At 55.2% G+C, this 13,287-nt stretch overlaps 2 protein-coding genes across 3 annotated transcripts; both read left to right on the top strand.

The window, feature by feature from the left end:
* Positions 1-1,622: 1,622 nt before the first annotated feature.
* NABP2 (nucleic acid binding protein 2) lies at positions 1,623-6,413 on the top strand. The gene is made up of 7 exons (XM_045789883.2): positions 1,623-1,991; positions 2,072-2,168; positions 2,521-2,659; positions 2,782-2,853; positions 3,028-3,109; positions 3,204-3,267; positions 5,866-6,413. Exons 2-7 carry the CDS (start codon positions 2,090-2,092, stop codon positions 6,063-6,065), a joined length of 636 nt encoding a protein of 211 aa, XP_045645839.1. The 5' UTR covers positions 1,623-1,991; positions 2,072-2,089; the 3' UTR covers positions 6,066-6,413.
* Positions 6,414-6,595: 182 nt separating this feature from the next.
* Positions 6,596-13,264, top strand: SLC39A5 (solute carrier family 39 member 5). 2 transcript variants are annotated; one of them, XM_045789881.2, is made up of 12 exons: positions 6,596-6,678; positions 7,382-7,450; positions 7,746-8,100; positions 9,057-9,240; positions 10,685-10,847; positions 11,024-11,193; positions 11,408-11,548; positions 11,928-12,024; positions 12,103-12,273; positions 12,414-12,494; positions 12,583-12,773; positions 13,004-13,264. In XM_045789881.2, exons 3-12 carry the CDS (start codon positions 7,817-7,819, stop codon positions 13,145-13,147), a joined length of 1,626 nt encoding a protein of 541 aa, XP_045645837.1. In that variant the 5' UTR covers positions 6,596-6,678; positions 7,382-7,450; positions 7,746-7,816; the 3' UTR covers positions 13,148-13,264. The 2 variants fall into 2 exon arrangements, with proteins under 2 accessions (XP_045645837.1, XP_045645838.1); XM_045789882.2 differs by having other exon boundaries at positions 6,598-6,743.
* Positions 13,265-13,287: the final 23 nt, after the last annotated feature.

Raw genomic sequence — 13,287 nt, 5'->3', positions numbered from 1 at the left:
CGCAACCCGGCGGAAGCTCGTCACCAGACTCCGCCTCTTTGTTTAACTCGGATCTAGCCTAGAAGCCCGGAGCGACCAACGAGTAGGGAGGAAGGTTACCCGGGCTTCCTCTCTACACCGGAAACTTTCTGATCCCAACGGGGACTATATAGCCATTTGGGAGAGAGAACTCTATGTTCTTCCCGGCGTGAATGGAGGGGGCGGAGCCCGAGGCTGACTGCCGGGAGGGCTAGACTTCGCTTTGGAAGGGCGTACGAGTCCCGTCTCCGAAGGCTGATGCGGCGAGGTGCGAGATCATTGCGAGGAGGCTGGCTTGCAGTGTGACCTGCCATCTCCTGTTTGCAGAGCGGTGGTCAGCGTCCCGTAGCCTCCCGACCCTATGACTCATAGTCATGGGAGTGGATACTGTAGTCTACAGGGCGACCACTGGGTGGAGGATGGGGGAGTGTCCAACCACAAAGCTTTGATCTAGGGCGCCCAACGGGTTACCTGCCTCTCTCCTAGCCGCACTCCTGCTGTATCTACGTTGGCTCTCCGGACACTCCTAGAGTTCCCTGAAACACCTAAGGGGAGGGGAGATAAGATGTCCCTCTTCCTACGTTATGCTCTGATTTCCTTAGGATACAGCACCGTAGTTGGGGGTGTGGGCGGGAGAGAACCTGGGATCCGAGGAAAGTCAAGGCGGAGCCTAAAGCGCTCCAGAAGGTAAGGAAATAATGAAGCCAAGACATTACAATTACATGACCTGTTAGGCTAATCTGATATTAAATAGTATTTTTTTATGGATATTCGCTAAACAAATGGTTGTGGTTTGTATATATGTAACTGGTTTATACACAACATTACAGAGCTAGAAGCTTTTGTTGATTTTCTAACAAGTCCCAAGGGGAACTAAAGGTTCGGGCCTCCTCTGTTAAATCTTCTGGGGGTGGGGGAGACCCTGGGATTTAGGGAGATATATGCATTAGGAAGAGGTGCCTATCACACTCTGAGAGGGACTAATGCAAATGATGTTCTCTGTGCCCTGGATTCCATTTTTCCTAAAAGGGTGAGTCAGCCTCTCGCGTGAAGGCTACTTTTTCCAAAACCCTGACGAAGCTGGGTAGTGCATGAAGGATGAGGAACCCAAATCAGGAATGAAGATGAGGGTTATAGCAGTGGGAGAAGAAGAAACTGTGCCTGCTGTGTGCTAAGCACTGTTTTTTCTATAACTTACATTCTCTTGTCTGCAAAAGGGAATACCATATTTAAGAACTGTCGAGAAAATAAGTGAAGTGCTGAGCCTGTTTCAGACTTTTGTCCGCCGTATTCCAAAACCCCTAAGTATAGCCTAAGTATAGGCTCCCAGGCAAGTAAAGAAAATTGGACTGGGGGTGCCCCCTGGTGGTCAATCTTTCTTGCGGAGCCAACCATTTGCTGGGCTCCTTTAATACTTAAAATCCGCCCCTTTCGCGGCGCGTGAATCTCGGATCCCGATTGGCTGAGTGGGGGCCGGCGGCAGGGCGCGGGGGTGCGTAGGGACAGTGCTGATTGGTCGGAGCAGGCCAGCCGGAAACTTCCGGGAATGTCCGCACTCCCGCGTTCCATCGGGCTGCATCCGGCGGCGGCGGGGCCTGTGGCTCCCCCTGCGGGCGGCTCTGTGGCGTGCGCTGTCCGGCCCGCTGGCTGGCTGGGTGGTGGGTGGTGGTCTGTGGGTGGGGGAGGGGATGGACCGAGTCCTGGGTTGTCCCGATGAGGGTTCGGGAAGGTTTGGAGAGTAAGATTCCATTCCTTGGATCTGCACCAGTTTCCCTACCCCCGTCTCCGTCAGCTCCCCGACTTCGGGGCTTGAGACTGAAAGAGCATCCCGGAACGGGGCCTTCCAGCCCCGAAGCAGCCTATCCAGAGACCCTCAAATTCTGATCTTGAAGTTGGAAGCTCCTGGGGAAGTTCGTTTCTAGCCTTTTAGAAGAATTAGAGGATTTGCGGCTGCCTGACTCCAGCCTAGTGTGGTAGGTAGGCCTTGGGAAGTGGAGCATGGGGGTTAAAGACCAAGCCTCGAGGTTCATTCCCCTTTCCCCCTTCTGTGTAGTGCCGAGGCTCGGGCAGCATGACGACGGAGACCTTCGTGAAGGATATCAAGCCCGGGCTCAAGAATCTGAACCTCATCTTCATTGTGCTGGAGACGGGTGAGTATTCTGGGGTGGTGGGCCCCCTGCACGGGTTTTCGGGGTGGGGGTGGGGGTCGGAGGCGGAGAACACCACCTCCACGCTTAACTAGCTACCGGGATGCCAGGGCACACCCCAAGAAACTGCTCACACCCAGTCTGTCCTAGACCCTGGCCTGGAGAGTTGTAGTCAAGTATAGGGTAGATGGAACTTGCAAGATCCAAGCTTCCAGCCCTACTCAGGCCTCTTTCCACTCAGGGCCCTCTCCATGGTGCTGTCCCTCCACTCCCCCTCACCCCACCAGCATCTAGATCTCATCCCTCTGACCATTTCTTCCTCCCACCTGTCCCAACATATATCTCTTCCCTTCAGGCCGAGTGACCAAGACAAAGGACGGGCACGAGGTTCGGACCTGCAAAGTGGCAGACAAAACAGGCAGCATCAATATCTCTGTCTGGGACGACGTGGGCAACCTGATTCAGCCTGGAGACATCATTCGGCTCACCAAAGGGTAATTCCTGCTTACTCCTGGTTATCCAAGGGCAGTCACAGCCAAGGGGGGTCGAGTTAAGAGTTAACAGCCCCTGTAACTCTTCTGAGTATTCTGAATCCTACGTTGATGTGCCCTCACAGGTACGCTTCAGTGTTTAAAGGTTGTCTGACACTATACACTGGACGTGGGGGTGATCTGCAAAAGATTGGAGAGTAAGTATCTTGGGGATCGGGATGTAGAAGCAGCAGGCCGAAGGTGTACGTTGAAGCTTTGCAAGGAGGCAGTGTAAGGGTGTACAGCCCATGTCTTGTAGCTGGACCTTTCTGAGGCCTCTAGCGGGGCCCCAGGGGTGGGCCTGAGGCTTTAGCCAGTTTCTCCCCTCGCAGATTCTGTATGGTTTATTCTGAGGTTCCTAACTTCAGTGAGCCAAACCCAGAGTACAGCGCCCAGCAGGCACCCAACAAGACGGTGAGTCCCATGGCCTCCACGTGGGGAAGGAGGGCAGGCCAGGCCAAGAAACATGGTGGGAAGCAAGGTCTGAGTATGTATTTTGTGCCTTCAGGTGCAGAACGACAGCAGCCCTACGGCTCCCCAGCCTACCACCGGCCCCCCTGCCGTTTCTCCAGGTACACCTGTTCCCTTCCAGCCACTGGTTCTCCTAGCTCCCCTTCTCTCCCCAGCCTGGAAAGATGCATTGCCTTCATCCCTTTTCCCAATTTCTCTTCTCTCAATGTATTCCCTTCCACCCAGTCCTCCCAGGTCTTTTGCAAGTCCTTGTGGGTAAAAGATTTGGGGACCTGTTTCTATCACTGATAGAGTTCTGGTACTCCTGTGCCACTACCGCTCAAGGACACAAATGAGAACAGTTTCTCCACAGAGATTGCACTCCTTCCTCCGAGCTCGTTTCTCTCGGCTTCTTGGGCAGGTGCTTGCCCTTTTCCCCTTGCCCTTTCAGTTCATTCCACGGTCCTGATATGGGTGTATAGGACTTAACATGGAGTCCACACTTCGTAGCTTTAGAGCACCAAGTAGTTCCCTTTTAGGGTCATCACCTTTCTTGAAACCAAAGACCCTTCTTCTGTGCCTTGGACCTCAGGATTATGATTCTTTCACTCCTGTACTTCAAGCCTATACTTTTTGATCTCTTTCTTTTGATTGGACTCACTCACCAACATCATCTCCTTCATCCCCTCGCTCTTCCTTAGGAACTGGATTTTTACTGCTCTTTTTCTCCTTCTGGGTCCTCTCCCAGCTCACCCGAGTACTCCCTGGCTCTAGGGAGAGCCCTGGTTCTCTAGGGAGAGCCCTGGCTCCCTTGGCTCTCTCTTGCGTCTGATCTGTGCGTTAGGTTTCTCCCTGTGACACTAGGCTTCGGGCTGCATCTGCCCTTCCTCGGTCTGTGTCTACATCCCCAGTTGCCATGGTTTTCAGAATTGTTTGTCAGAACCACTAGGGTCATGGGGCTTTTTGCACATCACGAAATAACATTTAATTCCACCACAAAAATCCGCGTGTTTTCTTTCCTTTTTTTTTTTTTAATAAGTTTTAAGGTTTTATTTATTTATTTATCAGAGGGCAGGGGGAGAGAGCACAAGCAGGGGGAGCAGCAGGCAGAAGGAGAAGCAGGCTCCCCACCAGCAAGGAGCCCAGTGTGGGACTCGATCCCAGGACCCTGGGGTCACGACCTGCGCTGAAGGTCCAGGCATCCCAACATCCATGCTTCCTTTTCTTTCTTTCTTTCTTTTTTTTTTTTTTAAGATTTTATTTATTTATTTGACAGAGAGAGAGCACAAGCAGGGGGAGAGGCAGGCTCCCCAAGGAGCAGGACCCTGGGATCATGACCTGAGGTGAAGGCAGTCGCTTAACCAGCTGAGCCACCCAGGCGCCCCAACATCCATGGTTTCAACGGAAAATATGACTGTTACATATTTTCAGGTCTCCATAACTCCATGATTTGTAAAAAGTGTTTTAAATAAGGTACCTTTAAGCCGGTTGGCCCCTCGTGTGCATCTAGCAGATATTTATTCACTTGGTTATCTGACAGGTACAAAAGGCTTAACAAAAAACATTCATGGCATAAAAACTTAACAGAAGAACTTTCTATATACTCTCCTAACACTTTTTGTAATTGAGGGAAAGGCGTTATTTTTCCATTTTGGCTGCAGGTAACTTAGTCTGGAGCAGCCGGGTCTGAGTGGGGATGTGGTTGGAGAACCACTAGCCTATGACTTCTACCCCAGTTAGGGTTCATAGTGCCCTCTGTATAGGCGAGGCAGGCCGCTGTCTTCATTTAACAAGCATGTCAGCGGAAGAAGGCCAAGGAATAAAACACAGCGCCGGCCTTTAGGAGCGTGTAGCCTGTGAAGGAGGTAGTCCTACATACGGTAACACTGTGGGAGCAGCGAGGTTAGAAATATGCACCATCGTGGGCGCTCAGGAAAACCACCTCATGCACCCGGCTCCCATCAAACGTGCAAGCTACACACAAAAATGCTACTTATTATTTGGGGGCTGTGAGTAGTCACTGTTTTACTCACTTTTTTTTTTTTTTTTAAAGATTTTATTTATTTATTTAACAGAGATAGCCAGCGAGAGAGGGAACACAAGCAGGGGGAGTGGGAGAGGAAGAAGCAGGCTCATAGCGGAGGAGCCTGATGTGGGGCTCGATCCCATAACGCCGGGATCACGCCCTGAGCCGAAGGCAGACGCTTAACCGCTGTGCCACCCAGGCGCCCCTGTTTTACTCACTCTTACCTAGATTTTCCAGAATGAAAACATATGTATCATTGTGATACCCACCGCCCTTTCTTTTTTTTTAAAGATCCTTCTTACATTTTAATACAGAAACTTTGGGCCCTGCCTGTACCCATGCTTCTCCAGTTTTACAAAGTCTTTTGACAAAGGGGCATTTTGTCAGAGGTCCTTGAGCCTATAACTAAACAGTGAATTCTAGGTCTGACCTCCCCGATACAAAGATGAATAAAAAAGAAAAATACCACACTAGGGTTCGGGTAGCAACTTCCCAAATGACTGCTTGAGGCTTCTCTGGGGCTCCATTCATACAACCTCCGCTCCTTGCTGTTGGTCAGGTTGGCAGGAATGTGCAGCTGTGTTTGATGAAGACTGTGCTCCTCTCTGGGACCTGGAGCGAGGCCTTGGGGATGGACCTCTGTCCTACCTTAGTTCTCTAATTCCTGTGTTTCTTCCCCTCCTCCCACTGCTAGCCTCTGAGAACCAGAACGGGAATGGACTGAGTGCCCCACCAGGTCCTGGTGGCGGCCCGCACCCCCCCCACGCACCCTCGCATCCCCCCAGCACCCGAATTACCCGAAGCCAGCCCAACCACACACCTGCCGGCCCTCCCGGCCCCTCCAGCAACCCTGTCAGTAACGGCAAAGAAACCCGAAGGAGCAGCAAGAGATAGCAAGACGTTCTTCTCCCTTCCCACCACCCACCATAACCCCAGCATCTCCTGGAGCACACAGCCTTCTACGAGGCTCCTGGCTTTTGGGGGGTGGGGGTGGGTAGGTATTTTGGGGGGGGGTAGTATTTTAGCCACTAAATTTTACTGGAGGGGTGGTGAGCAGTGGCCTTATCCACCCTAAGCCCGTACTCCCTGCCTTGCCCAGCTGAAGCTGCCTATCCCCTGGGGCTCAAGGCCCTCTGCCCACCCTCCGTCCTCTTAGAAATGACAGTCACAGGCTGTTTCTGGTGTGTGTGATGTGGAAGTCGAATTGAATCCCTTCTTCCTAATAAACGTTACCACTCTGTACTGGACTCCTTTGCTTTTTGTGGGAAAAGGAAGAGGTTAGCGGTCGGACGTTTGGGAAAGTGTGCTATCCCTAGGAGGTGGAAGGAAGACATGGTACAGGTAACGAGGCTTAGGCAAAGCAGGCCTGCCCCTTTAAGGTAGTTCCCTCCCCTGCCCCCTCCCTGCAGGTGACCCTTGCCCGCCTGCCTGCCTACCCCCCCACAGCTGGAACCAAGAAGGCTGTGTCCCCCTTCCTCTGGGCGTCCTTCCAGTCTCTTGCTGTCAGGTAACGCTAGCCTCAACCCCCTGGACATTTGCCCTAATCAGACTGCTCCCCTGATCTTAAGCCAGGTGAGACATCTGAGGGGAGCCCAGACACTTCTTTCCTCTTTCCACCAGAGCTTCCCCTTCTTGGTCATCATTTCCCAGAGCTCTGGCTCTTCCTCTGCTAGGACAAGGAGTTGCTAAGAACGGTTTCTTACCCACATACCTGGGGTTGCCACCTAGCTGCCTCTTCACCCCCTTTCCAGCTGAGGGACACCCGGATCCCACTGTCCTAGGGAATGTGGGGAATGGGGGGTGGAAATGAAGGAAGCCTAGTACCAGATGTAAGGTGGCGGGGGTGGGAGGATATGCAGGGAAAGGCTAAAATGGTACCAACTGGGATAGTGGGGTGAATTATTTAGAAGAAAAGGCCAGGCTCAGGTTTTCTTTAGCCATGTGGCTTTTCCAGGGGCAGAGGGTGGCCCCTCCCTACTCAGGGGCCCAGCCAAGACTGACCTTTGACCCCCACCCCAGAGACCAGTGAACCATTAACTCCTCTCTGACGTGAGCCTTCCCACACTGGCCCCTCCCCTCCCTGACCCCGCCCCTAGGCAGGTGGGCTAGGAGTTGGGGGGGGGGGGTGTCCATCCCAGCCTCCTATCTGACGTGGCCTCCATTCCACCTGGACGCCTGGAGGCTGAGCCCTGCTCTCCTTCCTGACTCAGGAACTTCTTAGCGTCCCCAATAAGGGCTGCCCAGGACCTGAGGAGACAGCTCTCACACTGCCAAAGAGGGTGAGTCCCTGTGGTTTGAGGGAGACAGGTGGGGCAGGATTGAGCAGTGGGGTTTTGGGAACAGGATGGCCGGTCAGCTCTGGATCAGGTGAGGGAGGCACTCTGGGTCAAGGAAGGTGTTCTAGGAACTGGCAAATAAGACGCTGTTCCAGAAGGAGGCAATGGGGAGGGAGAAAGGAGGCTGGAGTGGGGGCTGCTGCTAGGATCAAGGTGGGGCAGTACAAGGAGTGAGGGTCCCCGGGCCTGAGCTGGACAGCAGAGCAGAAGCCCAGTCCCTTCCTCCTTGTTCCTCTAGGGCACAGTCCTCAGGATGTTCCAAGGGGAGTAGAAGCCGGAACCAGAGCCTGTAAGCCAGTCCCCCCAATAATGGGGCCCCCAGTGAGTCATCTGCTGGCTGGCCTGTGTGTGTGGATGACCTTGGGCTCGGTAGGGGGCTCAGCCCCCAACCTGGGCCCTGCCGAGCAGGAGCAGAACCATTACCTGGCCCAGCTGTTTGGCCTGTATGGGGAGAACGGGACACTGACCGCAGGGGGCCTAGCGCGGCTTCTCCACAGCCTGGGGCTAGGCCGAGTTCAGGCACTTCGCCTGGGACACCACGGGCCTCCAGCTGGTCGGGCCACACCCCCAGCTGGAGACAATTCCACGCACAGGTACTAACCCCTTCCCCCACCCACACCCCGAAATGCCACATCCCCTGCTCTTCTCAGGGCTTGCATCAGTCTCCAGTGGCCTAGCTCTGGCTTCTTAAAATCAGATTCCTGGAATTACAAATTTTTCAAAATCTGGGGGCGCCTGGGTAGCGCAGTCGTTAAGCGTCTGCCTTCAGCTCAGGGCGTGATCCCAGCGTTATGGGATCGAGCCCCACATCAGGCTCCTCCGCTATGAGCCTGCTTCTTCCTCTCCCACTCCCCCTGCTTGTGTTTCCTCTCTCGCTGGCTGTCTCTCTGTCACATAAATAAATAAATAAAATCTTTAAAAAAAAACAAAAAAAAAAACAAAAACAAATTTTTCAAAATCTGACTCCCTGTGTTCCTTCACGTGCCACCCCCGCCCCTTGCCTCTACTGCCTTCTAATTCTTTCTGCCAAATCCCTGGGCCCTCAACTCTTGCTCTTAGTCCCAGTGCTCAATGTCTCCAGGCTGACTTGGCTCCCAATTTGTAGCATTTTTGGCTGCCTCCCCCAGTGTCTCTCATTCTCACGCCCCCCTCCCCATTCCTAGACCCTAATATAAACGGATAATTCTCAAATCCTCCTAGAACTGACATTCCACGGTTTCTGGGTCCCAGGAACTCCAGCTAGTGCCTGTGCCTCCCTTTCCCCCTAAGCGCCCTAGGAGCCTCAAGGGGAGTGTTCTTTCTTCTTTTTTAAAGATTTATTTATTTGAGAGAGAGCGCAAGAGAGCGGGGGGAGGGGCAGAGAGAGTCTTAAGTGGACTCCACGCTGAGCTCAGAGCCCGATTCAGGGCTCGATCTCATGATCCTGAGATCATGACTTGAGCTGAAACCAAGAGACCGACGCTTAACAGACTGCACCACCCAGGCGCCCCTCAAGGGGAGTTTCTTAAAGAACATGAGCCAGTCTGACTTGCTATCCCATCCATTCCAGATCACAGGACCCCGAGCTGAGTGTGGATGTCTGGGCGGCGCTGCCTCTGGGTCCCTCGGGGTGGGGTGGCCCAGAGGAGCCAAAGGCCCCAGCATCACCCCATGGGCCAGCGCCCTCGGGCCTGGACCTCTTTCACAGGCTTCTGCTGCTGGACCATTCACTGGCTGACCATCTGAATGAGGATGTGAGTCTCGTGACCTCTAGGTGCGGGGGAAGGACCATGGGATTTAGATGGCCTGAAATGTTTAAAGAGTCATTTAGTTTTTAAAAGATTTTATTTATTTATTAGAGAGAGAGAGCATGGGCACAAGAGACAGAAAGGGGGAGAGGGAGAGGGAGAAGCAGGCTCCCTGCTGAGCAGGAAGCCGATGCAGGGCTCGATCCCAGGACCCTGGGATCATGACCTGAGCCGAAGGCAGACGCTTAACTCACTAAGCCACCCAGGCACCCCTAAATTTTTTTTTAAAGATTTTATTTATTTATTTGAGAGAGAGAGAATGAGAGAGAGAGAGAATGTGAGAGGATGGAGGGTCAGAGGGAGAAGCAGACTCCCTGCCCAGCAGGGAGCCCATGTGGGACTCGATCCCGAGACTCCAGGATCATGACCTGAGCTGAAGGCAGTCACTTAAACCAACTGAGCCAGGGCGCCTGGGTGGCACAGCGGTTAATCGTTTGCCTTCGGCTCAGGGCGTGATCCCGGTGTTACAGGATCGAGTCCCACATCAGGCTCTTCAGCTATGAGCCTGCTTCTTCCTCTCCCGCTCCCCCTGCTTGTGTTCCCTCTCTCGCTGGCTGTCTCCCTCTGTCGAATAAATAAATAAAATCTTAAAAAAAAAAAAAAAAAAAAAACCAACTGAGCCACCCAGGTTCCCCCTAAAGAGTAATTTAATACAATTAATTTTAGAAAAAAAACCAATCCAGGTGTGATCTTAGGTTATGTTATTCCAATAGTGAAATACGGTTCCTCTGAGATCGACGCGCATGAGCCCATACCCAAATCTCCAAGACCTGGTTTAGGGACCACACTAGGCAAAGCAGAGAATCCACAGAAATAGCCCAGGGTAGGATTTGGGGCTGGCTCTCTGGAGAGGAAACCTGCAGCGAGTGGAAGGCTGTCTTCAGCCAGAAAGTGAGCTTGTTCCATGCACACCAGAGGGCAGCAAAAGCTAACTCTGAAGTGGGCCTGGCGAGGGTAAGCACCCCATCACAGGGGGCATTCAAGCCAAGGCCAGATGAACATGTGACAGGGCTGTTGCGAGGAAGGTTGGATGGCATTTCGAGTTCTTTCCCTTCTAAGATTCTGCAATGGAGGGCTCTAGTCCAACCAACTCCATCACCAAACCAATGAAATCATCAGGGCCTTGGGAGGGAAGGAGGGAGATGGTGGAATTGTTTACTAGCACCCAATCTGTACTGAATTGAACAGTGCACTGGATTGAATGTTCACTGATAATTAACACACACTGATCATACGGAACTATCCCTAGTCCCTGACGCACGTGCCAGGGTGAGCAAAGGGGACCCTGGATAGACCCAGGAGTCCATGCAACAGAAGGACAGACATTAAAGATCTGAGTCACAGTTCTCAGCGATGCCCCAATGTATGACCTCCAACTCAACTCCCCTAGTGTCTGAATGGCTCCCAGCTGCTGGTCAATTTTGGCCTGAGCCCCGCTGCTCCTCTGACCCCTCATCAGTTTGCTCTGCTGTGTCCAGCCCTGCTTTATCAGATCGACAGCCGCGTCTGCATCCAGGCCCCAACCCCAACCCCCCCGGGGGATCTTCTGTCTGGTCAGTGGGTGAGAGTGGGTGGCAGGGTGCCTTGAATCCTGGTAGGGAGTGGGCCCTTAGCCAAGCAAGGGGTTCACTGGGGGTGCTGCCTCCCCTTGCAGTGTATCTCTGCCCCACCTTGCTTCCGAGACCCTGCCTCCATCCCTAGCCTAACTTCAGTCCCTGATTCTCCCCAGCCCTGGTTCATAGTGCCCTGGCAGTCCTGCTGCTCAGCCTCCCCGCTCCCCTCTCCCTGCTACTGCTGCGGCTCCTGGGACCACGTCTATTGCGGCCCCTGCTGGGCTTCCTGGGGGCCCTGGCCGTGGGCACGCTTTGTGGGGACGCGCTGCTCCACCTGCTGCCACATGTACGTCAAGCCCCTTCCTCGCCCCGCCCGCCCGCAGTGGCGGACAGCCTCCGTGTCCCCAAGGGTTCCCCTCCCACTTCCACTCCCTGGCCCCGGCGGCAGCCCACAGCAGCCTTCTAGTAGAAAGGGAATGAAGGCTTGCCACCTTCCCCACAGGAGGGGGTGTTGTCAGTGCACAGGCTTCTGGGGTCTGCCCTGACCCCCTCTCTGGCAGGCACAAGGAGGGCAGCACGCTGGACCTAGCGGACAACCGGAGGAGGACCTGGGACCGGGACTGTCAGTACTTGGAGGTCTCTTCCTGCTCTTTGTGCTGGAGAACATGCTAGGGCTTTTGCGGCGTCCAGGGCTCAGACCAGTGAGTGATACCCTTTTCTCCTCCTTCCACCAAAACCAGAATTCTGGCCAAGAGCAGGCCACACAAGCCAGGAGGTGAGGCGCCGAGGGTGCTCCTGGCGCTCTGACGTTTGCCTGAGGGGGCAGGACCTGACAGCCAACAGTGAGCGCTCAGGGGCTCCTCCGCATAGACCCAGGATTTCTGGCCAAAGGGCCCCCTCTCCCAAGTTCAAGTCAACAAGAAACAGGGAGCCACCAATCTAGGAAGAGGGGAGAGGCCAAAACACAGCCCAAGCGCTAGACAGAGCCCAGGTGTTCAGTCTCCCAGCCGGCAGCCTGGCCTCTCCTTAGCCCCCGGCTCTGCTGCCTCCTCCACCAGGAGGGATACCCTCCCATTTCAGAGATGCTGCAGGCGAAAAAGAAAGGCTCTTGGAGGACCGACCCTGGACCTGGAGGATGGCGGTGGGATGGCCCTTCAGCCTCTACAGGCAGCTCCAGGTAAGCAGAGGAGAAAATGAAGAGTCAGCTCCCAGCTCTCCCAGGCAGCCACCAGCACTGTCCTTGTCCTTCCTGCAGAGCCGGAAGCTCAGGGCCGCAGGGAGCAGGCCGGCCAGCCCCCGCCAGCCGCGGGCCCTACTGGGCACCAAGGCCACAGTCACGGGCCCCAGGGTGGCGGTGGCGCCAACATCACGTGGATGGTGCTCCTGGGAGACGGTCTGCACAACCTCACTGATGGGCTGGCCATAGGTGCGAGGGGAGGGGAAGGAGGGAGGCAGGGCCTAGGAGGGGGCTCCCAGGAAGTGGGGGAGAGGAGGGAACGGTGGCGGCCGTGCCCCCCGGGGAGAGCTTTCCCCCAGACTGACGACCTCCAACCCTGCCGACCCCAGGTGCCGCCTTCACCGACGGCTTCTCCAGTGGCCTCAGCACCACCCTAGCCGTCTTCTGCCACGAGCTCCCCCACGAACTGGGTAGGAAGGGCAGAAGGGTGGGGCGGCCCCAGAAAGGAGAGGCCAGCCCTGGCTTATTCCCTCCCACCCTGTCCTCTCTTCCCCACAGGTGACTTCGCGATGCTGCTCCAGGCCGGGCTGCCCTTCCGGCGCCTGCTGCTGCTGAGCCTGGTGTCTGGAGCCCTGGGACTAGGGGGTGCAGCCCTGGGGGTGGGGCTCAGTTTGGGCCCTGTCCCCCTCACTCCCTGGGTGTTTGGGGTCACTGCTGGGGTCTTCCTCTATGTGGCCCTTGTGGACATGGTGAGAGGTGTGGGGCGGTGCGGTGCGGTGCAAGCTAGGGAAGCGGGGAGGTGGGTTCGGCGGGGAGGGAAGTACCGGTCCCTCCACCTCCCCGCCTGGCCACCCTGTAGGGTGCCGGACCCCAGGGCCGGAAGAGTTCGGAGGGGCTGCCGGTACTTTCGGACACCTCCCTCTCATGCTTCGGGGGACAGCGGCAAGGCCAGGACCCTGACATTCCTCCTTTCTTTCAGCTACCTGCCCTGCTTCGTCCCCCCGAGCCCCTGCCTGCGCCCCACGTGCTACTGCAGGGGCTGGGGCTGCTGCTGGGGGGCGGCCTCATGCTCACCATAGCCCTGCTGGAGGAGCGGCTGTGGCCCCCGGTCTCTGAGGGCTGATGGGGGCCACTGGAAAGGCGTCCAGGGTGCCCTTCCTTCCCCCCAACCACAGGAATGGAGGCGGGACACAGGGCCAGTAGGAGCAATAGGATTTTAATAAACAGAACCCATCCCAAAGCCATGACTACGACAGTTGTACT

The sequence above is a fragment of the Ursus americanus genome, chromosome 17, assembly GCF_024610735.1.
Source record: "Ursus americanus isolate L20-20 chromosome 17, mUrsAme1.1.p, whole genome shotgun sequence".
NCBI lineage: Eukaryota > Metazoa > Chordata > Mammalia > Carnivora > Ursidae > Ursus > Ursus americanus.
Note: the sequence above shows the minus strand (reverse complement) of the source record. Positions and strands in the feature narration are given on the sequence as shown.